At 52.8% G+C, this 27513-nt stretch overlaps 1 protein-coding gene across 1 annotated transcript in view; it reads left to right on the top strand.

Annotated features, from left to right (window-relative positions):
- Positions 1-27513, top strand: part of XXYLT1 (xyloside xylosyltransferase 1) — a 190368-nt gene that overhangs the window by 9746 nt on the left and 153109 nt on the right. Inside the window, exon 2 of the mRNA XM_060150334.1 lies at positions 22679-22826. Coding sequence (XP_060006317.1) covers positions 22679-22826 — 148 coding nt within the window. The remainder of the gene's footprint in view (positions 1-22678; positions 22827-27513) is intronic.

Raw genomic sequence — 27513 nt, 5'->3', positions numbered from 1 at the left:
ATGCCCCCAATAAACATTCACTCTGAATAAAGACTGTGCTTGCTGCCAGAGCCTTGCAGAATCACCAAGCATTGGAGCGGGAAGGAAACTCTGAACCTCTGGGTGCAGCGTCCTCCCGGTGAGCTGATAGATCCTGGGCGGCAAGGCAGTGATTTATGCAGTGCGCACAGCGCTGGGGTTAGACGCAGCCCAAGCCCTTCCCTCTTCTGTTTGTCAGTGTTTTCAGCAGACTCTGGCCCTTTAGGGAGGGTGGGTGAGAGCCAGCTCACCCTAAACCCCACAGCAGAGTGGACAGGATGCAGGGTTGCTTTCACCCATCCCAGCGGAGCCTCTTCCTGTGTCTCCAAGGATCCCTCTGGCTTGGGAAGGGGAGGGGCGACACCGCCCTGATCTCTAGAGGCCCAAACCTCTGCTGTTCCCTGGGGCCAGCTTTCCAGCTGTCCAGTGCCTGAGACGACCGGGGAGTTAGTATTGGGGGAGCTGTATTCCTCCGAGGGAAACCACGTGGTTTGTCCTCTGCTTGGGGCTGAGCGCTGGAGGGAGCTCCAGGGCTAGAATCCGCGCGGTGCTCCCAGGCCGATGGAGGAGGAGCTGCAGGAGTGCAGCCCACACTGGGCCTGCCCTCCTTGGTGGTCACCGCATCCTCGCTGACACCCAGTAGGGGGAGAGCTTGCCCTGCTGCTCCCAGGCGGGGTCACGTCCCCTGCGCATCGAGTCGTGTGCGGCGCTCCGCGCGGCCAGTGGAGGGCGCCGCTGCACCGCGTTTGCTCGGCTGGAGCCCGCTCTGCCTCTCCCTCCACGGAAGCCTGAGGCGCAAGCAGCGCTGTTTTTGTTCATTCTCCACGAGCGTTCCCTTTCTCACTGACCACCCCCCCCCCGCCCCGGGTTTTAGAAAGGAAGACTGAAATGAAAGGGAATCTGCCTGGCGATTATGGGCGGTCATTTCCTTCCTGAACGCGGGTGGGGTGGGGGTGGCGGTGGGGGGAGGTGTAAACCTGTTTTGATGAGGCCCTTAGAAAAAGGTGGATGGAAAACAAGCTGGGATGGTTGGATCCTGGATGGAGAAGGCTTCAGTGCTTCTCTGCAGCACAGCCGGAGATAAGAACGTGGATGGGGTGCGGGGTGGGTCTCTGCGCATCCCGATCCTCCTCGCCTCTCCTTGTTTCCCTGCCCTATGACCCCAGCTGGGCGCTGCCCACGGGCCTCGCAGCTCCCCAGGGCACATCCTTTCCTGTGGGGTCCCCATCACACCTAGCACGGGCCCTCCGGTAAAGGGAGGCACGCTTCCGCTTAACAAGGGGAACTGTGCCTCCTGGAGCAGCTTGAAGGTGGAGCCCCTCACCTACGGTGAGTTCGCCAGAGTCGCAGGGTTTGCGTTCTGTCAGCAGCCCCGGGTATCCTGGCTCTTGGTGGGGACTTGGGTGAGAGGACAGCATGGTGGGGAGGGTGCTGTGACCTGGGTGCTGGGTCTGGAAGGCCCCTTGTTGCCTAACTGCCTGGAGCCTCCGTGTCCTCAGCAGTCAGAGGGGCTCGGATCCCCACCTCCAGCCATGTCCCCATGGTGAGTGGCAGCTTCCCCAGTCTGTCTCTGGCTGAGTGAGGTCGCCATCGGAGAGGAGGAGCCCAGCTGTGACTGGAGGGGCGGAAGGGAAGCTGCCCATCCCCGCGGCAGCAGGCAGGCTCTCAGGGTACCTGGCAGGGCAGGAGAACTCCCTGCTTCCCCTCCTCACACCCTTCCTGGTCCAGGCCTCTTGCCTTTGGCCTTGGGGCCGCTCACACTGGCCTGTGGGTCGCTCAGGGCAGTCAGGATGGCTGGTCAGGATGGTCAGGCCTGGCCCCAAGAGGCAGCTCTGTGTGCTCCCATTCCCGTTTCAGGTGGCTGGCACAAAGCCTGCTGTTAACGTAATGTCTTTTAAATTAAAGCCATTTGTTTTCTTTATTGGGGTAATTACTGTTAAGCAGCCGTGATTAAGTGATCCGCCTGCTGGTGGGACAGTGTGTCCGAGAGGCTGGCCTCTGTTGCCCTGCACTGGTCCCTGGTGGGCGCACACTGTTCTCCCTCGGCCTCCTCTTCTCTCCTCGATGGGGTTCACCACCCTTCCCGCACCAGAGGAGTCTGTCCTGTTCCTGCCACGGAGAGGCCCCAGGGCAGGAGCGTGTGGCTTGAAGCCTGAGACCTGGACCCAAATGCAGTCTGTGGCATTTGGGAACCGGGGGACCCTGGATGTAAGCCCTCTGAGCCTCTGACCCTTCACACAGGACCTTCCCAGAGTGGCTGTAAGGCAAAAGTGAGGCACCACCGGGGCCCTGGAACATGGCAGGTGGCTAATTAGTGGTGACTGGTACCTGACTAGGTGTTGGGGGGAGGACCCTTTTCTCATCATTTCGGAAGGCACGACACCTTTGATTCAACTGGAGAGCCGTGAATTGAGCTCAGAAATCACCGTTATGCCCAGGTTTATTTCAGGGTGTCTTAGTCTGTTCAGGTTGTTATGACAAAATACCACAGACTGGGTGGCTTCTAAACAATAGTGCTGAAGGCTGGAAGCCCAAGGTTGGATGCCAGCGCGGTTGGGCTCTGCCAAAGGCCCTCTTCCTGTTTGCAGACTGCCGACTTCTCACTGCGTCCTCATGTGGTGGAAGGGGCTAGGATGCTCTCTGGAGCCTCATTTATAAGAGCACGAATCCCACTCATGAGGGTTCCACCCTCATGACCTAAGCACCTCCCAAAGGCCTCACCTCCTCGTACCATCCCATTGGGGGTTCGTATGTCAACATATGAATTTTGGGGGGGACACAATCAGACCGTAGCACAGGGTGTTCTCATGTTCTTTCAAGTCTTCCTCAGTTCCGCCAACTACAGTGTTCTCTCCTTCTCTGACCCTCCCTCCGTCCCCCGTTTCCCTTAACAGTGCACTGTTTGCCTCTCTCTGAAAGCACCCCAGGCTGTGGCCTCATTTGGTGCTCAGATGTGTCCATGCTTTCTCTCTTCTGCTAGAAGGAAGAGGGCCTGATCACCGGCTCTCCCTTGCCCACCGTGCCTAACATGCGCCTTACTCTGGGCAGAGGCTCAGCAAATGCTAGCTTGCTTTGGCCTGTGGTCTGCAGCAGGTGCCACTGTTTCTTATCAGGATGGGGAAGCTGCACTGTGCTTTGCTGCATCTTCTTTGTGAATGTTCCTTTCTAGAAGTTCCAATTCTAGAAGTTTCTAGAAGGTTCCAGTTCAAACTTGTTGCTGGTAAAGTGAGAATGTTTCCTGTTTTGCTTACCTCTTCTTAATGGTGTTTGTTTTCTCGGTCTCATTGCACACAGCAGTAGTTCATAATCTTTTTGGGAATTCAGCGAAGTATAACCTGTAAGCGATTTTAAAAAGCCAGGCTACAGGGGAGACCCACATCCCCCAGAGCTTGCTCATTTCCCTTTCCCACCCATCCCTCTGAGTGGGGTCTTGGGCCTCACCCTCTGTGGCTCATACCCCACCAACTGCTCTGAAGGGGCCCAGTTCTTACCAGATCAGCATGGCAGTCCAGGACATGGGCTCCGTGAGACCTGCCCAGACGGTCGGGCTCCTTGAGTCCTGGTCACTGTAGGATTCTGGAGGGGCTTCACCAGCTCTGGCAGGTGGACAGGTGGATTAGTTGATATTGTTTGATAACCCGTACAGGATCAGGTAGAGTGCAAGCTTTGTTCCGGGCGCCCCTGGCCGCCACTGTCTGGGGGGCAGGAAGACACCAGGCGGGGGATTCCAGGTGGACTGGGGCTGGCTTTGTGAGCGTGGAGGAAGGGCTGTAGGAGTCAGGGAGCTTTGGGGATGTGCATCCATTGTAAGTTGGGGTGGGACTCTCCCAATCTTGCAGAGGAGGGAATGGAGGCAGCTTGGGCAATAGGCCGGCTTTGTCTCCTGTACCTGGGGGGAGAGTCATGACCAGAAGATGGGGGAGGAGAGCGCGGGACGGAGGGGCCATCTGGCTGGTGGGCCGTCAGGGCTCCGGAACAGGTGGAGGGAGCTGCAGCGCCTGTGAGGCTGGCCATCTCGGGGAGTGGCTGGCTGTCGTGTGTCTCTGCTTACCGAGCTGCCCGTAATCGTGGGAGCCTCTCCATGCCTCTGGGACTTAGCTCAGGTGCTTCCTCTCCTGAACACGCAGCCCACCTTTACCTTCAAGATTAGGCTCCGGTGGGTGCCAACTACGTGAGGAGGCCGTCCTTGACCGCCTCACCCTGCATTAGCCCTTCTCTTCTGAGTCCCGCTGTGCTGAAGTTGGCCCCTGTGCAAGCTCCTGGGGGCAGGGCTGTCTTGTTTCCTTCTGTGTCTCAGGATATGGTGTACTACAGGGCCTGGCGTAGAGTCAGACCCGAGCTGGCGCAGGTGGGCTGCAGAGCACGCGGCTCCATCAGACGTTCTGTGAGCGTGCTCTCACACCTTAGGGTGTGGATGGCAACATTGGGAGTCCTTGCCCTCTAGAGAGGCCTCTTGATTTAAATAAAGCCTTCCTTGCACCTTTTAACGCAGGTCCTCCAGACAGGAAGTTGTCCAGTCTGAAACCAGCTTGGAAGATCCAGGTGTGTGTTTGGAGACTTCTTCCTGGGTTTCAAAACAATCCCTCCCCCCGCCGTGTATTACTGTGCAGAGATACTGATGGGCGTCTGGAGGAGGTGGGAGGGGCTTGGCTTTCCTCTCTCACCTTATGCAAATAGGGAGGATGGGGCTGCAATGGCCACTGATCTGCCCAAAGCCCCCGGCTGGTGAGCAGTGCCTGGGGCTGCTTTTCAGCCTCTCCCGGAAGCAGCCCAGCCCCTGCCCATCGGCTCACTCTCAGAGTCCTGCCCAGGTATTGTGATCCTAGGTTCCAGGGCTCTCCCTGACCTCGGCTTCCACTGGCAAGGCTTTCAGTGTCTCTGAACCTCAGTTTCTTATCTGTAAGATGGGCAGGGACACTCTAGCCTGAGTGATATTCCATAGCTCTCTTACTGGCATGTTGAAACTGGACTTGGCAAGCTGTAAAACACGTGTCCTTTCCAGACTTTTCCCGAGTGGGAGGGTAGGAGACTGGGGGGTCTTGAAGCCATTGTTTATCTCTTTCTGGGATAGCCTCCCAAGTCCTGCTTGCCGACTCTGCTTTGTCCCTCTGGGAGATATTGGTTCATTTCCCGGCCTCTGCCCCGAGCCAGGCTGCACCTCAGGATTGGGGGGCTGGGTGTGGAAGCGCCCGGACTCTCTCAGGGGTCTCGCAGCATCAGTGCTGTTATCGCACAGTTGCTGCCATTTAAGTGGTGGGCCCCCTGCTGGATTCCACCTTCGTGCTCTTATTAACCTTAGAGTGATCAGTCCTGTGAGGAGGGAGGCATTCTTCCCTAGGAAGAGGTTTCCCAGATGAGGATCCTGAGTCTGTCTGAGGTCCTGAAGTGGTGGAGCCTGGATGGGAGCCGATCTTGCGGACTCGTAAGCTCTGTGCCCTAACGCCTGTGATGTCTGTTTGTTTTGGTGGTTCGTTCCAGGCCCTCCAAGCAGGGGGTGCTCTGGGAGAGCTGGGGTTCCCCCAGGAGGGCTCCCACAGTTCCCTGGTGCCTGCTGCTCCCTGGGGCCTCACACACGTGTCCTCTTTCCCTTGTCACCGGGTGGTGTGAGAAGAGCAGGGGAACTTCAGCCTGCTCAGAGCGGCTCTCTCATTTCTCCTCCACGTTCTGCCCTGAGAACCAGCTGGGAGCCTCTGTCGAGGATGTGGGATCTTAGAGGACCGTGGTGTTTGGAGCCCCACTTCCCTCATATGGCAGCAGGTACAAGAGGTCGGAGCAGGGGAAACTGGAAAGGCCACGTAGTCCTCTCCCCTCATGTTACCCGGGAGGAAACGGGCCCAGAGACGCCAAATGACTTGCTCAAGGCTACACAGCTAGTCCGCGGACAGGGGCCTGGGACCAGGTCTCCTGCCCACACCGCCTCCCTGCCTGCTGTCCGTTTCGTTTGTTCTGAAGCCAGTTCTGGGCTGTGCTGGTCTCTGTGTGCTTGTCTTCTGGTTTTGTCCCTAGCCTGACACATTTTTCAGATCTCACCCCGCTGTGACTGCCCTGCAGTCTCCTGTGTTTTGTGTACATCGAATGGCCTTGCTTGCTTCCTGCCCGCTGAGCAGCTGCTCCAGAATCCAGTTGATTGGGCTCCTCAGGTGCAGGCCCCAGAGCCGTCTGAAAGGCGCAGGGCACGCGGGGCTGGAGGGGGGCTGAGCCTGTGTGTGTATGTGTGGGGTGGAGGTATAAGGACCCCGCTGCTGTCTCCTGCCTTGGTCTGCACCCCCATTAAACCCAGTCCTGCTGTATCACAAGGATCTCCGGGCACCGGGGAGTGGGCTCCCCGTTATGTGAGGTGATGCACGTGACGCAGGAGGCTCTCTGGTACCTTTTTCTGATTTACCATCCCACTCGCCCTCCCTGGAGAGTCCACTCTCTCTGGAGACCTGTTGCCTGAGCCTGTCTTCCGATGCCTCTTTTCTCCCCTGTGCTGTCTGCGGTGATGGTGAAGCTGCCAGATGGGAGGCCTTGAGGCTGGGCTCCGTGTTGGCTTTCTGTCCCTCTCGGTGTGGCCTGGCGCAGGGGTGGGCAGGAGCTTCTCGGATGAGCGTGGTGTTGGCTACAGATGGACCTGGGCAGGTTCCAGGTCCACCGCATCCCTCTGGGAGGCGGTGGGTAGCTGTTTGCCTTCTCTGATCTCCTTCCTCATCTGCACAAGGGGCACAATACCATCACCCACCTCAAGATGTTGGCATGGGGATGAAATGAAATGATGCAGTGTGTCTACAGGACCTGTTTGTGCCCAGCACATACGAGGGGTCTGCTGCGGACCTGAGGCACGGTGGCCCCATCCTCGGTGAAGGCCGTCCAGGTGTGCTTTCTGCCTCCCAGCGGCAGTACCCTGTCTGGGTCCACCCTGAGAATACCACCTCGTGGCCCTGCCCTGCTGGTGTGCACCTGCTCATCCTGTGTCCCAGGTCAGATCCTGGTGCAGGTGGCCACCCCCCAGCCTGGGCTGTGCGAGCCGGCCGCTTGAATGCTCAGGTCTGTCTTATAAAAGAGCAAGTTTGGCACAGAGGCGGCCCGGTCTGCACACTTTATTACAGTTGGCGTATGTGCTGAGTAAGAGTGAGAGGGTGACTGAGGCCTGGGGTCCGCTGAGCAGCGTTACAGCCTGTGGTCTCCAGCTGTCTCACAGTGGGGAAGGAGCAAGCTTTCTTCTTGGGAGAACGGCTGCTGGGGAGGAGACCTTGATATGGGAGTACCCCTGGAGGGAGATGGACCTGTGCGCCTGCGGTTGGCAGGGCGAGATGCTTGCGATTTTGGCTGCTGTCTGTCTGTTTCAAGGTGATTTTAACCTGTGGTCCGTGTAGGGTGAGACTTCGGTCCTGGGTCCCCTGGGTTGGGCACTGCTGACGCCTGAGTCTTGGCCAAAAAAGTCTCCGATCCCTGATCGCCCGCCCACTCGGGGTCTGGCTGTGCTGTGGCTCACTCAGCCAGGAGCAGGCGATGGACGGGGCATGGGGTGCCCAGCTACATGCTGCCCAGCCTCAGGGGCACCAGTCACCTGCAGTCCCCAGTGGAAGGGGCTCCCTGGTGTGGGCTTGTCTGCGAGCCTCACTTCTTCCACGTGTTCCCGCCTAAGACCCAACCTGGCTAGTGACTTCCTTCAGCTGTGGCGACTGGCCTGTTAAATAGCTCAGAGAGTGTGGAGAGCAGTGTTTGCAGGGGAAGTGGGGCGTTAGGGGGTCAGCTGCGGTTCCTTCTCTGTTCTTCTGGCTCCCCGAGCAGCTTTTGCTTTGATCAGAAACATGAGCAACTGAAGTTAGTCACCAGTGTGGCTCTCACAGAGCCGTAACGCTTTGAGGGCAGATGCAGATTGAAAGCATTTCTCTTTACTCAGGGGAAAGCTCTGTCTCAAGCCCCTGGCTCTGGGAGGTGAGGTAGGACCTTGCTGTCTCTGGAGCTGTTGACTTGGAGCCCTGTTCTGTGACGTGCGCAGCATCTGGAATGGATTTCTGGAAATCTTTGGGGGATCTTTTAGGACCTGGAAAAAATGCGAGGGGTTTCTTGCTGCCCCCCACGAGTCTTCAGCTCTGAGAAATCAGAGTCCTGGACCTGGGGGGTGGTGAGGAGGAAGGGCTTAGAGAAAGGTGGGCAGGCGGGAGCAGTGACAGCAGCCCCTTTGCGCCCGGCTTCTACCAAGAGTATAAAACTGTAGATCGGATGTACCGTCTTCATTTGTCCAGGTTCCCTTCGAGCCTTGTCCACTGGCCGGGTACCTTTTTTGTAGCCGGAGAAGGGGTTTTCTGCTCATTTCACTTAATACGGGACCCACACGTGGCGGTGCATCTCGTAAACATCTTCCCATTTTCTGTCTCATCTTGCCCTTTTTGTTTGTATGGGTATAGTATAAGTTACTGTCCTATTTCTTTTGTAAGCAGTTCTGTAAGTTCCTGATTTTTCACACCATAAATAACACCCCAGAGAACATCTCTGTATGTGCTTTTTTTGTTTGTTTGTTTTTGTTTTTTTACTTCTTTTGAATTGTTCCCAGGAACACTTTCTTGACTCCTTACAAGGAACTTTACAGTCCTAAATGGTCCTGTGTCTACAAATTAATATTAGAAAGTCAGGACCCAGCAGTGGTGCTCCTCAAGCTCACTCTCTTGGCTTTTCTATAATAAAGGGTTTGCCAGCTAATTTACATGGCACAGCCTTGCTTTCTCTCCTCTTATGTGGTATTTTATTAAAAAAATGTTTCTTAAGCAACAAGGATTTACTGTATAACACAGGGAACTATATTCACTATCTTGTAATAACTTACAATGGAAAATAATCTGAAAAAACATATATATAACTGAATCACTTTGCTGTCCACCTGAAACTAGCACAATATTGTAAATCCACTATACTTCAATAAAAATTTTTTTTAACATTTTATCCTTATACATTAAATTATGAAGTATCAAAATATAGAAAAATTGAGAAAAAATATGATACCTGTTTTCCTACTATATAAGTTAAATAGGGGCTAACAGTTTGCTCTCTTTGCTTAGATTCTTTTTTTAAAGAAATAACATATTATAGATCTAGCTAAAGCCCACCCCCATTTCTCCCCGCTGCCTCAGCAGTGTTCACTATCACACACAAGGAGGTGGTATGCTTTGTGGAATTTGTCTTTATACTTTTACCCCATACGTATGTGTTCATGCACACACACATATATACACATATATGTAAAATATATATATTGCTTTGTATATCTTAAACAGTTATATAAATGCTCCCATTCTATATCCTCTTGCTATTTCTTTTTTCACTCGACATTATAGGTTTGAGATGTATTCGTGTTGATACAGGCAGGTCTTGTGTGGCCATTTTAACTGCCATATAGGATTTCATTTTGGGGAGACATCAGTTTATCCATTTTCCCTCTGGTTACCCCTACTTTTTTGTCTTCACAATCATTGCTGCAGTGAACATCTGGGTGCACATCTGCATACGCGTATGTGCTTGAGTTTCTCCAGACTCCACACCTGGAAGGGCTTTTCCTGGTCCAGGTGCATCTTTCCCAGGTCCTGCCAAGCTCTTCTCCAGGGCAGCGGTCTCCCTGCCCACCCCGAGTTCTGCCGAGCACTTGGCGTAGCCTCCCTTTTCCTGGTGTGAGTCCGGCTGCCTTTGTGACAGGGGGTGGAAGCTTGAGGACAACTTTGGGCATAGGGAAGGAGGGAAGTTTTGAGGGCAGACTCGAGTGTTCCTCAGCGCCACTGCAAGCTCTCTGGCTGTGTGGAGACCTGACCCAGGCTTCCCCGGCGTTTCCCGAATCTCTGTAGAGGAGGGTGCTTCCAGCTGCAGGTGGAGTGCCTTTGTCTGGGAGGTGCAGGGCCTGGCTTTGGGGCTGGCTCTGCCCGTGACTGGCCATGTAACCTGGGGAGAGCCCTGCCTCCCTCAATGGCCCTCACTTTCCCTCTCTGAGACATGAGGGGTCGAGTCAGTGACTTGTACACATGGCCTCTTGGCTCTGCCCGTGTTGCTCACCCACTTTGGCTTTTGCAACCAGCAGAGGGGTCTCCACGATCCTAGCCACAGCTGCTGGGCCTGAGCCGTGGGCAGCTGGCAGGTCGGGGTGGAGGCTGGGTGGCTGCTTTGCAGGGTGGCAGGGGCCTGGCGCTCACCAGTGACCTGGCTGTCCCCTCAGTAGAACGGTCTGTGCTCTCATACAACTTGGGGGAAGGGCCTCAGATCCCAGGGCTGGAGGCCAAAGCAGATTAATGCTGACAGAGGGGACCTGTCAGCAGGTCGGGGACCTCACGGAAGCCAGCGGCAGAGGAGTGCTGCTTTCTTTCTAAGGCCCGTGTGAGCCCCTGCGGCATTGCTGCCACGTGAAACCTCCATGGAACCAGAATTTACTGTGTGCCTGAGAGGTGGCCACACTGTCCCAGGACACTGAGACACACTGGGTGTGTCAGTGAACAGAGGAAGAGTCGAAACCCCTGCCCTTGTGGAGCTTACCTTCTGGCAGGAAGAGGAGTAAACGAGCCAATAATATGTCTGCTTTGCTGCCTGGGACACGGTGTAGTAAGGGCTCACAAAGGGCTGGGGTTCATTTCATCTTTTTGTTGTTCCTTGAGAAGCAGATGAGTAAACTGTACCGCGTCCTCCGAGGTGAGTTAGGATGTTAGCAGGATGAGGGGTGCAGGGCTGTCACGATCTTTAGTTGGACAGGCAGGGGTCCGTCACTGAGAAGGTGGCGTTGGAGCAGAGGCCTGGAGGAGTGAGGGTGCTGGCCAGGCAGCTACGGAGGAAGAGTGTTCGGGTGGCAGGATGGGTGGCAGGTGCCTGGCATGTTTGAGGAGCAGCAGGGGGGCCGTGGGCTGCAGCCGTGGGAGTCACTGGAGGGCGTGGTAGGACGGCGGCAAGCTTAGCGGGAGGAGGGCAGGTCCAGGCCGGTCCCAGTGAGGGTTCTGGCTTTGTTGGAGTAATGGGAGGGGCCGCTTCTGGGTTTTGAGCAGAGAAGGGTCACCCTGGACAGAATGAAGTGGAGACCGTTAGGAGGCCAGTGTCCTAGCCTAGGGGAGCAGGTGGAAGCTGGGGGTCTGGGGAGAGGTGGGGGGATGCTGGGCCCATCCAGGAGAAGAGTTTATTCGGACACGGGCTTGTGGCCTCGAGAGGGCTGTAAACGACGTGTACCTCTTTGACAGAGCTGGGGTTGTAGTGTGCACACTCAGCGGGGCTCTGCCCCTCGGCGAGGGGATAAAATAAGAAAAGTGGCGTGAGGGCAGGCCACGGAGGTTGTTCACATTCTGGAATCAGAAAGGCCCGGCCTCAAATCTGGGCCTCTGCCATCCACCAGGTCACCTGGGGCGGGTGGCTCCGCCTCTCCGAGGGCCATGGCTACCTTCTTCATGAAGGGCATGGTATTGGTGAGGGTCGGATGGACTCCTGGCTGTCCACATTGCTGCCTGACCCTTGTTTCCTTTTGTTTCTTTGTGGCCCCTCGATGAGCAGGTGCCAGTACCTCGTGTGGCAAGGCTCAGAGCAGTGCTGGGAATGGGATGTGGCCGGGGGAGAGACAGTCTCAGCTTGAAGTTAAGGCGGGGACTTAGTGGACAGGCTGCAGACGGGGCGTCAGGAGATCCGGTCCTGACGTCAGCATGTGTGACCTCGGGGAATGCAGGGACTCAGCCTGTGGGCGCCTCCTGGCTGCCTGTGCTGCGCTCAGCATTTTAAACACATCATCTCACCCTCGAAAGGAAGTGATGGGCATGAGCAGTGTCCCCAGAGTTGGGCCATTGATTGTTTCCTTCGCTGTTTTTGCTAATATCCTAGAACTGCCTGCAGTGTTAGCTGCTTAATATGTATTTTAAACTGACTCACTTTTTTTTCCCTTAGCCTCTCCTTAGGTAATATCTGTGAAATCATAGTTCTAAAGTGTTTTTTAAATTAATTTTTTTAGTGTTTTACATATCAAAGTAAGTCTATGAGCATTAAAGTGGTTGGTCTCTTTGCCTCTTTAGAAGTCCCTTTTGTACCCCTCCAGAGGTGTGGACCACATCTCGGGGGGCATGGGACGAGGGGGTTTCAGGAAACCTAGGAGAGCAGGCAGCCTCAGAAAACGATGGACGCTGTCCTGGCTGGCTAGTCTGAGCTCGGCAGGGTGCTCTACGGGCCACGGATCCCCTGCTTGGGCGCCCTCTGTGTCCCCACCCCAGAGAGCCAGGAAGGGAGGGGGGTAGTGTGGACTGAGGAGGGGGTGTGGGAGGCCTGGCTGAGGCCACCTTCCTGCCTGCCCAGTGGAAGCAGGAAGCTGGCTAAGCGCATCCTTTTGGATGTCACTTGTGTACAATGGCAGTGTTCCTTGGGAGGTCATAGGTCATGGGAGATGACCACACAAAAAAGGACAAATCAAGGAATCTGGTGAAGAAGACCTGACAGTCCAACTCCTTGGTGGGTGGGCGGGCTGGGACACTTACCCTAAGATTTCACAATAAAGTCCTTTTACTGCAGGGTCACTACTCTCCTTCCATCTCTTCTCCCTTCCCTACTTTCTTTCTCTTTCATACCTTTTCTTTTCTTATGGGGTGGAAAACATTATTCTGTAGAAAACTGGTTCCAACTGTCAGGAAAATGCAGTATTAAATCTAAACAATCCAAACCTCATAATTTATAAAAGAAGTGAATTAAGGAATGTTTATACCCACTATGTACAGATTATTGGAGATCACTAAACAGATTCTTCAGTGAGTGCTGGAAAAGGTAGGGGGCGACTGGGTGCATTTAAGAATGACTGCTCAGTGCTGAGAGACCGGCCCTGGGAGTGGGAGGCGGGGCAGCGGGTGGTGGGGACGGCCGTGGGGCTGTGGGAGTTGGATGGACTGCGCTGTAGAAATTATAGGTTTATGCTCATGGAACCCCACAGCTGTGTCACGAATCTCAGCAAGGGCTTGTGGCCCGTCCGACGGCACTGTTTGTCAGCTGGTCACGGACACATGCAGACCCCGGAAAGATAGCACGCACCTTTTCTTTTTTTTTTTGCCCCCACTTTTCCTTTGGAGTCGCCTTATCGTTCATTTGGAGTTAGCCCTGGAGGGGCGTCTGGGCCCATTCCTCTGTCTCTTCTACTCCTCTCGGCGTGTTTGTGTTTTCTTGGATCCTTGCTCACCCTCCGTCCCAGTGATTTGCTGTAGTTCCTGGTGGTCATCCTGGAAATCCACTGGGAAGGCCCAGGTGTTTCAAGGTCTAAGAGTGGAGCACCTGCGAGACAGACCAACCTTTTTTTTTTTGCTTGTTTTTGTATATATAACGTTTACACCTTGCTGTGCAAACAAGGTCTTCATCTCTATCTGCTTGCCCAAGACTGTCCCACCACTGGAGGTGAGGTGGACGAGCTCTGGGTAAGGGGGAAGCAAAGCTGGTGTAGCCAACTGGACACACAGAGGGCACCGGGTCCAGGTCCTGAGCCTGGGGCCTCCTCTCCTCCAGACGTGATGGCCTGCTCTTCCTTGATTCCTTGTTAGGGCTCCTGAGTCAACAGACAGTTGAGGTCTCAAAGGGGGATGGGGTTAATCGTTGCCATTTATCCTCCATTACAGGCAAGAAAATGAAACATGGTGGAAACATGAGCGGGGATAGAGGGCAGGGCTGGAGAGAACGACTTGGCACGTGTGTGAGATTATATAAGTCCCCCCACCCTTGCCGCTAGGCAGACACCCACAGGTCCTTCAGCTGCTCCTGACCCTTTTGCCACCTTGGTTTTCTCCTTTGGACAGACTCTGGAGGTTGCCCAGCGCCATGCTGCACGTGTATCCAGAGCTGAACCCATCCAGTTCCCTGAGGCAGGCCGACTGGCACTGAGTCGAGTGGGGCCCTCTGTCACCCCCCTTCTCAAATCGTCTAGGGGCCGCCTGCAGTAGAATCACTTGGGGTGGCTTTTAAATAAAGAGTCTTGAGCCTCAGTGTCTGGGGTCAGGACCCAGGAGTCTGCCTTTTTACCAGACTCCCCAGGGAGGGCCTGCACGCACTGAAGATGCGGGACCTCGGGTCCAGACCACCCTCCTGGCAGTACGGCTGGAGCTCACAGTCTTGCTGGACACACCCGCCCTGGTGAGGTTGTTCTGCTGAAAGTCACCCACCGTCCAGGGGGCCTTCTCTATGGGTGCCAGGCCTTCCCGTCTTATGTTCTGCTTCTTCCTCGTCTTATCCTACCTCGGTCATACCGAGGTTTTGGAGAACTGGAACGCGGCCCATCTCTGCTGCAATGTTGGGAGTCTTGTAGGGGTCCCAGAACATTAGCTGTACACCTGGTTATCCAGACACTGCTGATGGCGCAGTAAGTGTGAGGTGGACGTGGGGGCGGGGAAGGAACTGGACAAGGATGCCCTGTAGTGAGGGTAGCGGGAGGGGCGGTAGCTTTTGCGCTGTTAGTAAACTGGGTCATGAGAATGGTGTTAGAAATGACTTTGGAAATTAGGTGGGCTGGCTTCTTTTTTCCTCTTCAGCTGCTTGCGGTTCTGCCTGACACAATCGAATTATATCTAGGACATCTTGCAGAAGATGAGCAACAGGACAGGTGGCATGGGGGGGGCAACCTGGGGATTTACAATTTTCTTTTCTCATGAAAACTGCTCATCAATGATAATTTTTGGTTTTTTCGTTTAAAACTAACAAATTTACGGTGTTTTTCACTTATCCTGGGAGATCTTTGTTTTCAAAGGGAGCTAAAGTTATTGGAGGGGGACAACATGCAGCCACTGATAACTGATAGTGTGTTTAGGACTTTGTAGTGATTTGAAAAAAAGAAATCAGTGTATCTCTCCGTTGCTCTACCCATCTTTCAGTCATCTCTCTATAGCTCCTTTGTCCAGGACGTTCATTCATTTAAGGAGACACCTTTGATATCATTTCTGACATAAAATTAAAAGCTAGGGCATAGTTATTCTGAAGCAGCTTGCAGGTTGGGTACAAAATGTAATGGGCAACAGCTCTCCTTCTGACAAAGTGAGATATTGCAGCCAGGCCTGCCTGACATTCTAACCAGCAGGCTAAAGGTGCAAAGAAGACCCATATTCCTGATGGTTTAGAATAAGTCCCATGGGGAAGAAACTCCTCTCCTTTGGGAGAAGAGCCAGGATGGAAGTGGGGAAGCACGTGACAGGCCCGGGAGAGATCCTGGGGTTAAGAAGGAGCCTCCAAGTTCTCCAGACCTGCAGGGCCACCGCTTTGCGTCCTGGGGCAGGTTGTCATTGTCACCCCTCCTCTCTGGATGCCTTTATCTCTGCTCATCCATTTGCTCATTCCTTCCTACAACAAGCAGTTGCTCAACTTCTACAGGGCATGAAGCGGTCTGCTAAGAGCTGGGTGCATAGCGATGAGCAGGAAAGGCAAGGTCCTCCCTTCATGGTGCCTCATAGGCTGGTTGGGGCCTGGGGAGAGACAGCAAAAAATGACTAAATACTTAAAAATTAACGTGTCAGGTGGTAATACATGCTCTGGAGAAAAGAAATCTGATAATTGAATAGCCAGGACTGGTTGTGTGTTGGGGGGCTGGGGGGCTGGGGAGAGTAGCTCCTTGTTTGGTCGGGGAAGCTCTCAGGGGGTGACATTTGAACCAGCACCAGAAGAGCTAGAAGGACCTAGGCATGCGATGATTCTGGGGGAGAGCGTTCTGACAGAGGGAACAGCTGGTGCAAAGCCCTGAGGTGTAATAAATGTCTTTGGCATGTTTGTAGGATGGAAAGACTGCCAGTCTGTTAGCAGGTTTTTCTTTCCATTGTAAAAATATGCCTTCACATTCATAGTGCACATCAATGAGAAAACAAATTTTTTTTCCCAGGAAATCATTTCCCCTCCAACTGTTGTTGAAATTGATTACTCAGATTACACAAACGAGGAATGTGCTTGTGGGAGCTGACCGGCCTGTGTTGGGGTCCACTCGGTAACCCCCCCGACACCCCACGCCGGCCGAGGGCTGCAGAGCCAGGCGGCTCCGATTATTGCCGTATCGTATCTTGGGCTGTTGATTACAGAGTGTGTTCTTTTATCAAATCTAGGTATTCTTGCATGGGAAAGACATTCTAGCTATAGTGGGAGGAAGGGGGTGATAGTGTCAACTCTCCTTTACTGAGCTCCTCCTACATTCCTCACCAAAGCCTGTGAGACCACCGCCATGATTCTCTCCCATTTTGTAGATGAGGTAGTTTCGGTATTTTGACCAGGGTTGCCAGGTGATGAAGTGGTGGAGTTCCCATCTGAAACCAGAACTGCCTGCTCCAGCCCCGACTGGACTGCCCAGCACAGGTGTGATTCCACCCAAAACTGGTGCCCACAGAGCAGGGTGATAGCCCTGTGGGCGGCAACTTTGCCAACCCCCTGGAGGACGTTGCCGTCGGCACTTTCCTGCCGAGTCCAGATGTTGGCACGCAGCCCTCCTGCCGAGTGCCCTGGCAGCCCCTCGGGAGAAGCGGACGCCTATTTGCTGTTCCTGCGGTGCGTGGGCCCCGGCGATTTGAACAGGCTTCCCAGAGCGCTGCGCTGGCACTCTGTCCTTCAACAGCTCCTCCAGGGACATCCGAGCACGGCGAGGTGCTGTGGCCGCCCCGTGGCCCTGTGCCTGCCGCTGGAGGAGCTGCTGCTCTTCAGGCAGACATTGGCGTTTCCTGGAAGCCTGGTGTCTCCCTTTGTGCAGGGCCGGCCCCACTGCCTCCCTCCTTGGCTCCAAGAGCTCAGTGTGTCCTGATTCCCATTGGGCACACCAAGTGCTACATGAGTTTTCTCTACCACGTTCAGCTGCGGCTTGGCATGGCTTATGTCCCCAGTGGCTGTGCAGCGGAGCAGTGGTCTGGCTCTTTAGGCCTGTCTGTGCCAACGAGACCAGGGCCTAGACCTCTGCCCTTGCCGGGCACCAGGCTCTGCCGTTCTGGGGGCTCTGGCCTCCCGTGTAGGAAGTGTTGAGAAGGTGCTGTGCGTGGTGGTTGTGAGGCAAGCTTCACCTCTCCGCCCATCCCCAGACTGTCCTTTGCAAGAGAGATGAGTCTTTCCAGTCTCTTATTTTACACGGCACTCTCTGAACTACATGCTTTATTTCGAACAATCAGCTTGAGACCTTAGCCTGAAGCAGCCTCAGTCATTATTTTTTTTTTCTTTTCTGCGGTACGCGGGCCTCTCACTGTTGTGGCCTCTCCCGTTGCCGGAGCACAGGCTCCAGACGCGCAGGCTCAGCGGCCATGGCTCACGGGCCCAGCCGCTCCGCGGTATGTGGGATCTTCCCGGACCGGGGCACGAACCCGTGTCCCCTGCATCGGCAGGCGGACTCTCAACCACTGTGCCACCAGGGAAGCCCCTCAGTCATTATTGAATGGGGGCGCTTCTAGGATGTACTTGACAGCATTCATTAAAGGTAAAAGGAGGCAAAGCAGCTTCACACAGATTTAGCCACTGCTTCTGGGATTTTGATCTCATAATTATAAATGTGGAATATTGATATGAGCAAGCCTTTTAAGGAGCTCACAAAAACATTTATAAGGGGCTGGATCCAAAACATCTTGAATGGATGCCGAGGATGACGTGTGCTGAAAAACTACTCTGAATGACTCAGCTCGACTCTGGGATTGACGAAGGCATTCATGTTGAGGAGGCACGTGAAGCATTTGAAAAAAATCAGTGTGTAAGCAGGGTGGGGGGTGGAAATAATAACGGATAGGATTTTTAATTTAGAATATGTATAAATTTATTAATAAAAGTTACAAGTAATGATTTGGCTTTTAAATCTACATCCCTAAAAAAATACGCTCGGTGTAAACCGTTGTCTTGGTTCTTCTCTTTGGTCAGTTGCCTTCAATATGGGCGTCACCTTGTGGTCCTGGGTTTCTAGGTTATGTGGTACTTCTTCCTGCAGCCTCTGAAGTGAGGGATTTGAAAAGGAGGAGGAGCAGAGGGAGGGGTGCCATGTTCTCTCCCCCCTCCCTCTTTTTTCCTCTCTTTCCATCACTCTTGCTTCGCTTCCGCCTGCCATACACCAGCCCCTGGCTGGGCTGGGGGCTTCAGAGAGTGCCAGACTCCATCCCTGCCCTTAGGAGACCACAGTTTGCAAACCTGTTTTAGACACTGGCAGGCCTGGGTGTTTTGATTCTCACTTGCAGTGTCTGTGGTTTGCTTCTTGCTGCAGAAAGTATATTCCATGGAACATATTAATTTATCTTTAAGTAGATCTATTTTCTGAAATATTCATTGGAGCGGGCTCTGCCGTACAGTGTTTGGAACAACGTACCTAGTACAGTTTGTCCTCATAAATCTATTAATGCTGATGGGATGTAATTGTCTCCTGTGAAGCTCTGGGGTGAGATGGGGGCCCAGGTAGGGGAGGAAGCTGGCCGCTTCTCTCTCTCCCTCGTAACTTAGCTGTGGCAGGCCCTGCTCAGTGTGTGTGTGGGTGTGTGTATGTGTGCGCGCGCATGTGCGTGCATGTGTGTGTGTGTTTGTACATATCCATATGTACATATCTTCCTTTTTAATGAATACAGAGGCTTCCATTTCTGAAGGCCCTCTTGTCAGCTTCCAGCTTCTTGTCAAATTCCAGCTTCTAGCAGTGGTTGGAGGTGTAATGAGGCTCAGAGGGAAAAGCTGGCTCATGAGTGAAGACTGATCTGTGAACTGAGGGAATTCAGGGGACCGAGGAGGGGGTAAGGGTGGGCACAGGATGCTAACACTTAGGAATAAGTGCAGCGTGCAAACCCCTGGGCTAGGTTTTTTTTTTTATTTTTTTTTATGGTTATCTCTATTTATCTATCTATTTATTTATTTATTTTTGCGGTACGCAGGCCTCTAACTATTGTGGCCTCTCCCGTTGCGGAGCACAGGCTCCAGACGCGCAGGCTCAGTGGCCATGGCTCCCGGGCCCAGCCGCTCCGCGGCATGTGGGATCCTCCCAGACCAGGGCACAAACTCATGTTCCCTGCATCGGCAGGCAGACTCTCAACCACTGCGCCACCAGGGAAGCCCCTATTTTTTTTTTTTTAACATCGTTATTGGAGTATAATTTCTTTACAGTGGTGTGTTAGTTTCTGCTTTATAACAAAGTGGATCAACTATACATATACATATACCCTCATATCCCCTCCCTCTTGTGTCTCCCTCCCACCCTCCCTATCCCACCCCTCTAGGTGGTCACAAAGCACTGAGCTGATCTCCCTGTGCTATGCGGCTGCTTCCCACTAGCTATCTATTTTACATTTGGTAGTGTATATGTCCATGCCACTCTCTCACTTTGTCCCAGCTTACCCTTCCCCCTCCCCATGTCCTCAAGTCCATTCTCTACGTCTGTGTCTTTATTCCTGTCCTGCCCCTAGGTTCTTCAGAAACTTTTTTTTTTTAAATTAGATTCCGTATATATGTGTTAGCATATGGTATTTCTTTTTCTCTTTCTGACTTAGTTCACTCTGTATGACAGACTCTAGGTCCATCCACCTCACTACAAATAACTCAAATCCGTTTCCTTTTATGGCTGAGTAATATTCCACTGTATATATGTGCCACATCTTCTTTATCCATTCATCTGTCGATGGACACTTTTAGGTTGCTTCCATGTCCTGGCTATTGTAAATAGAGCTGCAATGAACATTGTGGTACGACTCTTTTTGAATTATGGTTTTCTCAGGGTATATGCCCAGTAGTGGCCTTGCTGGGTTGTATGGTAGTTCTATTTTTAGTCTTTTAAGGAACCTCCATACTGTTCTCCATAGTGGCTGTATCAATTTACATTCCCACCAACAGTGCAAGAGGGTTCCCTTTTCTCCACACCCTCTCCAGCATTTATTGTTTGTAGAGTTTTTGATGATGGTCATTCTGACTGGTGTGAGGTGATACCTCACTGTAGTTTTGATATGCATTTCTCTAATGATTAGTGATGTTGAGCATCCTTTCATATGTTTGTTGGCAATCTATGTCTTCTTTGGAGAAATGTCTATTTAGATCTTCTGCCCATTTTTGGATTGGGTTGTTTGTTTTTTTGATATTGAGCTGCATGAGCTGCTTGTAAATTTTGGAGATTAATCCTCTGTCAGTTGCTTTGTTTGCAGATATTTTCTCCCATTCTGAGGGTTGTCTTTTCGTCTTGTTTATGGTTTCCTTTGCTGTGCAAAAGCTTTTAAGTTTCATTAAAAGCTTAAAAGCTTTTAATGTTTTTATTTTTGTTTTTATTTCCATTTTATTTTTTATTTTTATTTTTATTTTTTTTTATTTTTGTTTTTATTTCCATTTCTCTAGGAGGTGGGTCAAAAAGAATCTTGCTATGGTTTATGTCATAGAGTGTTCTGCCTATGTTTTCCTCTAAGAGTTTTATAGTGTTATAGTGTCTGGCCTTACATTTAGGTCTTTAATCCATTTTGAGTTTATTTTTGTGTATGGTGTTAGGGAGTGTTCATTCATCCTTTTACATGTAGCTGTCCAGTTTTCCCAGCACCACTTATTGAAGAGGCTGTGGGCTAGGTGTTTTATCTGCTTGTCCCAAGTGGTCCTAACAGCCACCTGGGATGGAGGTGTCATCATTACTGTGTTATCCATGAAGAAATTGAGTCTCCGAGAGGTCTAGTAACTTGTGCAAAATGCAGCTCATTTAATTCAGCTAACCTGTCCTGATGGCTTGGGGTTGGGCCCAGGGCAAAGAGCAGTCACAGCCCCTGGCCTCCAGGACTGCCCCATCCTACCGATGCAGAAACAGGACCTGCAGAGGAGACGGACAAGGAAATGGCGCCTTCCTCCCTATGACACAGGGCGTGCAGGGCAGTGTGACGAATTGTGGGAGGCCATGGGGAGGCCGGAGTGGGTGCCTACCAAGGCTGGAAGACTGGATGGGAGTTCACCCGGCAGCTGGTGGCTGGGAGAATGAGTTCCAGACAATGCAAAGGGCAGGTGCAACACGTAAGGACAAAGGACACCAAGGTGTGGTAGGCAGGGTAAGGACTGCCTGGTTCAGTTCTGCTCAGTCCCCAGGGGAGGGAGAGCTGAGGGGTAGCCAGAGCCACTAGTGCAGGGCCTTGCTGGGGCATTTGGACTGTAACCCAGGGCACTGAGGAGCCATATGAAGTTTTGAAGCCAAGGAGAGAGAGAAGTGAATTTGTATGTTTGGAAAATTACTCAAGGGGCACAACAGAGTCTGGCTTGGAGGGGGGCAAGGCAGGAGGTGGGAAAGCTTGTGGGGTTTGTGATTCCCGTGCAGCCAGGATGTCAGGTGCGTGAGGTGTGTGGGGTGTACGAGGCCAAAGCCATAGTTTGGTACCTGTGTTGAGAAACAGCAGAATAGGTCTGGAGTCCCCATCCCAGGCTGAGAGATCACAAAAAAGGAAAAAGTCAAATAGAAGAAAAGAAGCAGTCAGTAAAAGGATAAAGGAAAATAGTGCATTAGAAGGGAAATGTCAAGAAGTTGTAAAAAGACTTTTATGAAGAGATAAAAAATTTAAAGAGTTCCAGCTAGGGAATGATAAGGACTAACAGGATATGAAAGATTTCTTTTTTTTTTTTTTTTTTGCTGTACGCGGGCCTCTCACTGTTGTGGCCTCTCCCGTTGCGGAGCACAGGCTCCGGACGCGCAGGCTCAGCGGCCATGGCTCACGGGTCCAGCCGCTCCGCGGCATGTGGGATCTTCCCGGACCGGGGCACGAACCCGTGTCCCCTGCATCGGTAGGCAGACTCTCAACCACTGTGCCACCAGGGAAGCCCTAAAATATTTCTTTTTTAAGTTTTTAAAACACTTTTCTAAAACACTTTTCTAAGTGTTTTAGAAATTTAAGTTGATCTGAGGATAAAAAGCAAACACTTAAGTGAGTTAAGACAAAAACAGATTTCTGGCCAAAAGCAGAACCTAAACTAGGAAGAAGCAGACGGGGCACCTGGCCGCTGCAGAGCCTTCAGAGGTGCTTATTCCAACCGTCTGACCACTGACGGCTCTGGGACTGTGGGCTGGGTGGGTGACACCGTGGGCTGGCCCGGGCAGAGTCGAGGGAAAGGGCAGAGGTAAGCGACAAAATGGAGCCTAACTGCTTTGGGGACTTCTCGGGCACCACCCACACCTGTCTTTTCTCCTGCGGGCAGGGCCACTGAGAGTGTAGGCTAGCCAGATGGGGCCTCGCACGGCCCCTCCTTTCACTGTCGGCGCCCTGTTCAGGCAGGTTCTTGGCCCTGGAGTCTGGGTGGTGGCGGCCGAGCAGCTCATGGCCGTTTCGCAGGCTCCTCCTGTCCTGTTAGCCACCAGGGAAGAGGGAGGTGGAAGGTCATCAGCAGATGTCTGTGAGCGTTGAAGACTGGGTGCGTTTATTGAGCGCCTCTCGCGTGCAGTGGAGCGTGCTTTAACCTGGTTTCCAGTCTGGGCACAGAGCTTCCTCCAGGGTGGCCCAGTTTGAAGTTCAGAAGCTGCTCCCATTCCCCATTCAGGCTCGCAGTCCTCTTCCACTACACCCCACGTGCCTGCCTGCACACGCTCACACTCGGCATCCCCGTCCCCATAGCCAGCCTCTGCGGACTCCCCACTGCTCCCTGTTTCGTTAGCTCTTAGGGATTCCAAGTCCTATGCTCGTGGGCCCCCTGCTCGTGGGCCCTGGAGAGGTCTGCCCCCTCCTCAGCCGACGCGCGTGCCGGGTGCCCGGGTAGGGTACTCACTTCCGCCATTTCCCGTGCCCTTCTGCAGGTTGTCTTCCATGACGTCGGTGTGCTGACGGACAGGCTCTTCCCCGTCGTGGAGGCCATGCAGAAGCACTTCAGTGCCGGCTCTGGGACCTACTACAGTGACTCCATCTTCTTCCTTTCAGTGGCCATGCATCAGATCATGCCCAAAGGTAACCTGAGCTGCGGGGCAGTAGCCCCTGGGGTGTGACCTTGCATCTGTTTTCCTGGCCCCAATACTGCTGGTGTCCCGTATCAGAGAGAAGAGCTCCACTCCAACACGAGGGAGAGGGTGAGGGGGCCAGCCAAGCCCTCTATGTGCAGAGTTTCCCGCACAGAGACTCTAGGGCAGGGCCCTGGGCTGCACAGCTCCTGGAGTCCATTCACAAGTTCACGGTGTGAGTTGTGCAGTGTGGAGTCCCTGGATCGGGGCATCTGGGCTCCAGCTCGGATTCTGCTCCTTATACGCAGCCCCCTCTGGGACTCAGTTTGCTTATCTGTAAAATGGCAGGTTGGACTAGATAACCCTCCATCCCAGTCTGTTGATCCTGCTTTTTCTGGTTTGAACCTGTACTTATCTGACTTTAAAATATCAAATCTATAGGTGTTAGAGGTGCAGATTATGACTTAGTAATAAGACTTTTTCTGAAACGCTGATGCATGGTTAAAGTATTTTCTGGGCTTTAGTCCCTCCAGGGCAGAAGAGATGTGGTTGTCTGATCTGTGGTAGGTTGGCCTTGTGTGGAAGTGCTGGCAGGTTATCCTAGGATTAGAAGACTTGAAGGGGGTGAGGGTCTTATTCATGGGGTGTTCCAGACTTCTGGGTCCGTTTCCTCCGAATTGCCCATGATTGATTCTGGAGGGCTGGGTATTGCCCCCAGCCCCCATTTCTGGCTGCGGTGAACCATGAGCTGAGCATTTTAGGGGTGACGAGGGGAGTTCTGGGGTCTGGGGGTAGCAGCTATCCAAACTGTGACTAGTTGAGTTTTCTGCGGTTCCCAGACCAGGCGGGACCTGACAGCTGAGGGGCCAGCCCGGCCGCTTGGTGGAGGCCCGCTGCTCAAGCCCAGCAGCCCAGGGTGGGAGAGGAGTCAGGAGCACCACCATTTGAATGCCTGGTGAAGCAGGAACCCAGGAGTCAGAGGATGAGGCTGGGCTCCTGTTGGCAGGTTGTCAGAGCACAGGAAGATCTAGCCCACTGTTTTGGCTGGGCCTTTGTCTCCGTAGGGCAAGTTCCTGCACCACAGAGGCCTCTGATTGTTCTCTTAGCTGTAAGGCAAGAGCTCAGGGAGCTTCAGTGAGCTCAGGTCTGAAGGAGATGGGGGACAAACTCACCTAAAGGGCACGGGGAGGAGAGCTGGCATTTGTGATTCTGTGAGGAGACCAGGTGCAGCTCGGTCAGCTCCCCAAGTCTCCCCCCGCTCTGCCATAGCCCTGGAGGTTACACATGAGAGCTGACCGAGGAGTTGAGTGATGAGCAGTTATTTCTCTCCCCTCAGGTGGGCAGGTGTGATCTCTCTGGGCAGGCCCTGTGCAGGTGCCGTGGGCCTCTCAGACTGGAGGAAGGTGTGGCTCCTCCTCTCCTGGATTCCAGGGGAGAAGACAGACGTGGGTGCTGGTCCCAGCTCTCCCTCTAAGCCCTGTGTGTCTTTGCTGAGGCCTCAGTTTCCCCACCTAGAAATGAGGAGTCTGAACTAGTGAAGAGTCCAGGGTTACGGGAATCTCCTATGGGATTCTGTAGTTCTGGGGAGAGAAGGAAGAGGGGTCTACCCTTTCCCTGCCTCTCTCTCCCATCCCCACCTCACTCCTAGCGGTCCATCTTGATCGCTCTGTAGATCAGGCTTGGGAGCAGGATTCTATTTGGGCAAAAGGTTTCGTGGTTAAACTTGCACTTTGAAATGTCTTGACTAGGTGGGCCTTAGGGGCTGCCCAGTCCTGTCGTCTTGCATGCACAATTGGCCTTGAATGAAGCTCTGTGACAGAAGAACTGGCAAAGGACTGGGAGATCTGGGAGGAGGCGCGCCTGACCTTCCTTTCCCTCTTTCTCTCTCCTTTCCTCATCAGCTGGTAGGTCTCTGCCCATCATGTGCTAAACTCTAGGCCAGGTTTTGCTTTGGGGCACCCAGAGGGAGAGGGTTGTCAGGACAGAGAAGATACTTCTGCCTCACAGCCCTGGCGTGGACCAGGCTGTGAACTGTAAGTGCAGATGACAAGAGTTAGGGACCCAGCTCGCTGCCCCTCTGCCTCACTCACTCTGCCCTGCCCCAGAGCCTGGCCTTGCCCCTGGGGCCATGTCTGCGGAGAAGAGGCTTTGCCTGGAGCTTTGCTGTCCATGCAGTAGATCAGATCATAGGTGTCCCTCGAGGTGATCTGTGGGCTCTGAGGGCCCGATGTCAGGGGGTGGGGAAGGAGCTGTGTGAGATGTGCCGACCCAAACACGGACTCTTTTCTTGGGTTCTTTAGGCAAATGATTCACTGCCAGAGGTTCATTTTTACATCCACTCGCTAAGAAGCACGTTATTAGGAGTTAACTAAAGTTTGATAATCATAAAATAAAACGCACAGTCCTGGAGTTCCCCTCGGAGTTTGGGTGTTTCCACCGAGCAGTCTGGCTGCTGCACAACACTTGGCAGTGTTGCAGAGCTCCTACCAGGCAGATCTTTTGGAATTCTTGCAATTTTTGGAAGGATGCTTTGTTTTCCAGCACCATTAGTGCTGTCTTGAGTGTGTCATGGCTCTTTATTGCTGCCTTTTTTGTATTCATTGTTTTCAATCATAGAAATTGCTGTTGTTTTGTGCTTTTTTTTCTAAATTAATTTATTTGTTTTTATTTTTGGCTGTGTTGGGTCTTCGTTGCTGCGTGCAGGCTTTCTCTAGTTGTGGCGAGCAGGGGCTACTCTTTGTTGCGGTGCGCGGGCTTCTCATTGCAGTGGCTGCTCTTGTTGTAGAGCATGGGCTCCAGGCGCACGGGCTTCAGCAGTTGCAGCATGCGGGCTCAGTAGTTGTGGCTCGCGGGCTCTAGAGCACAGGCTCAATAGTTGTGGCTTGTGGGCGCTAGAGCGCAGGCTCAGTAGTTGTGGCACATGGGCTTAATTGCCTCACGGCATGTGGGATCTTCCCGGATCAGGGCTCAAACCTGTGTCCCCTGAATTGGCAGGCGGATTCTTAACCACTGGGCCACCAGGGGAGCCCCTGTTTTGTGCTTTGTTGATTGTTTTGTTCTTGTGTAATTGCTGCATTCTTGCTATTTTGGTTTATTTTGTTTCTTTTACAGTGTTCTTTTTCCTCTGGGAAAGTGAGAATGGGATGTGGGTGGATCATAAACCCTTGGTCTTGCCCAGGAGAGCTGGGTCAGAAAAGCTTGTGTTCCCCTGAGTCATGTCTCAGGAGGTCCTGTCAGGTGTTTGCCCCCAAACTCCAGGTTGTTTCTTTCTGTGCATTGAAGCCTCTTTTCCCCTCCCCTTTCTGAAGCATAAGTGTTACGCTTCTGTACTCAAACTGCCGTTACAGTACGTTTACTTATTTTTCTATTTTTAAAGTAACAGTCATTCATAAAAAAAAATCTGAAAACTACATTAAAATAGAAAAAAAGTTATCCCTTTATTACTACATAAATATCATTACTGTTAATTCTCTGATTATCTTCTAATATCTTCCCAGCACGTAGCTTTTTGAAAATTTAAGCAAAGTAGGAGTTATACTACATATTTAAAGCATTTTGAGTGAGTCTTTTTTGTATATCAGCCTATGAAATCGAACCTTCATTTCAGCTTAAGCTCAAAAATGAAAGAAATAGTACAAGTCGATCTGTATTATGACTTTTTCAGTTGATGTCACTCATCACTGTTTTCTGTGTAATCACAGTGTTTGAAAATTTTTGGACTGATTCCATTGAGTAGATGAACCTTAGTTCATCTTATCATTTCTGTGTTCTCAGCTGCCTAGATGCTTTCTGTTTTTTCCTACAATCATCAGTTACATTGTGATGCATACCCTCATGCATAGAGATTCTTTTCTTTACTTAGGGTTATTTCCTTAGGCTAGCTCCCCTCAGGTGGAATTCGTGGGCCAAAGGTGAGCCTTACAGAGCCAGCCTGAGTCAACTGCCCCAGCCCCACAGTCTCAGCCTGCACCTGCCAGGTTCTGTACGGTTTGCTAAGCCCGTTGATGTCTGGCCTCTCGGGGACCTGAGGCAGCTGTATTCGAGCTTCAGTTGCTGTCCCCACATGGCAGGAGAGGAAGCTAGGAGCTGAGGGCAGGCCACTTCTCCGAGTTCTAGGGTGAGCTGGGCCTCGCCGCAGGTTCCTGAGGCCTTGGCCAACCGCGCTCGTTCTGACGGCGAGACCTGCGTGCCAGCCTCTCATACCCGCGCAGCCCCTCGAGGCTTCCAACGCGTGGCCTCCTCTCCTCTTCTGGGCCCCTTGCTGCAGCCCTGCGGAGGGGGCCTGGCTGGGCTGGGTGGGCGATGGTTAACCCCTTGTGTTTTGCCCCGACTGTCCCCTTCGGCTCAGACCACATCCTCAGAGACAAATGAAGGGGCCTTGCTGGTGGAACGCACTGGCTCTGATTTTAGTCGGACCTTGTTTTCCCTTCCATTGCTTGTCGGAGGAGCCACGTGTGGCTGGCTGGCCCTGCCGCTCACACTTGCCTGCCCACGTACCCTACACAGACACGCAGCCTCTCGCTCTCCTCACTCACACCCACAGGGCTTTTATCTCCTGTCAGTGGTGTTGGGTTTGTCACCACTGGAAGCATTACGCAATGGAAAAGAAAATATTTTTTTCCCAACTGGAGCTGGAGGGTGCAAAGAGCAGCTTCCCTCTCCTTGTCACACGGCTCCAAGGAGCTATTGGTCCCGGC

Source organism: Lagenorhynchus albirostris, chromosome 5, assembly GCF_949774975.1.
Source record: "Lagenorhynchus albirostris chromosome 5, mLagAlb1.1, whole genome shotgun sequence".
NCBI classification, from domain to species: Eukaryota; Metazoa; Chordata; class Mammalia; order Artiodactyla; family Delphinidae; genus Lagenorhynchus; species Lagenorhynchus albirostris.
Note: the sequence above shows the minus strand (reverse complement) of the source record. Positions and strands in the feature narration are given on the sequence as shown.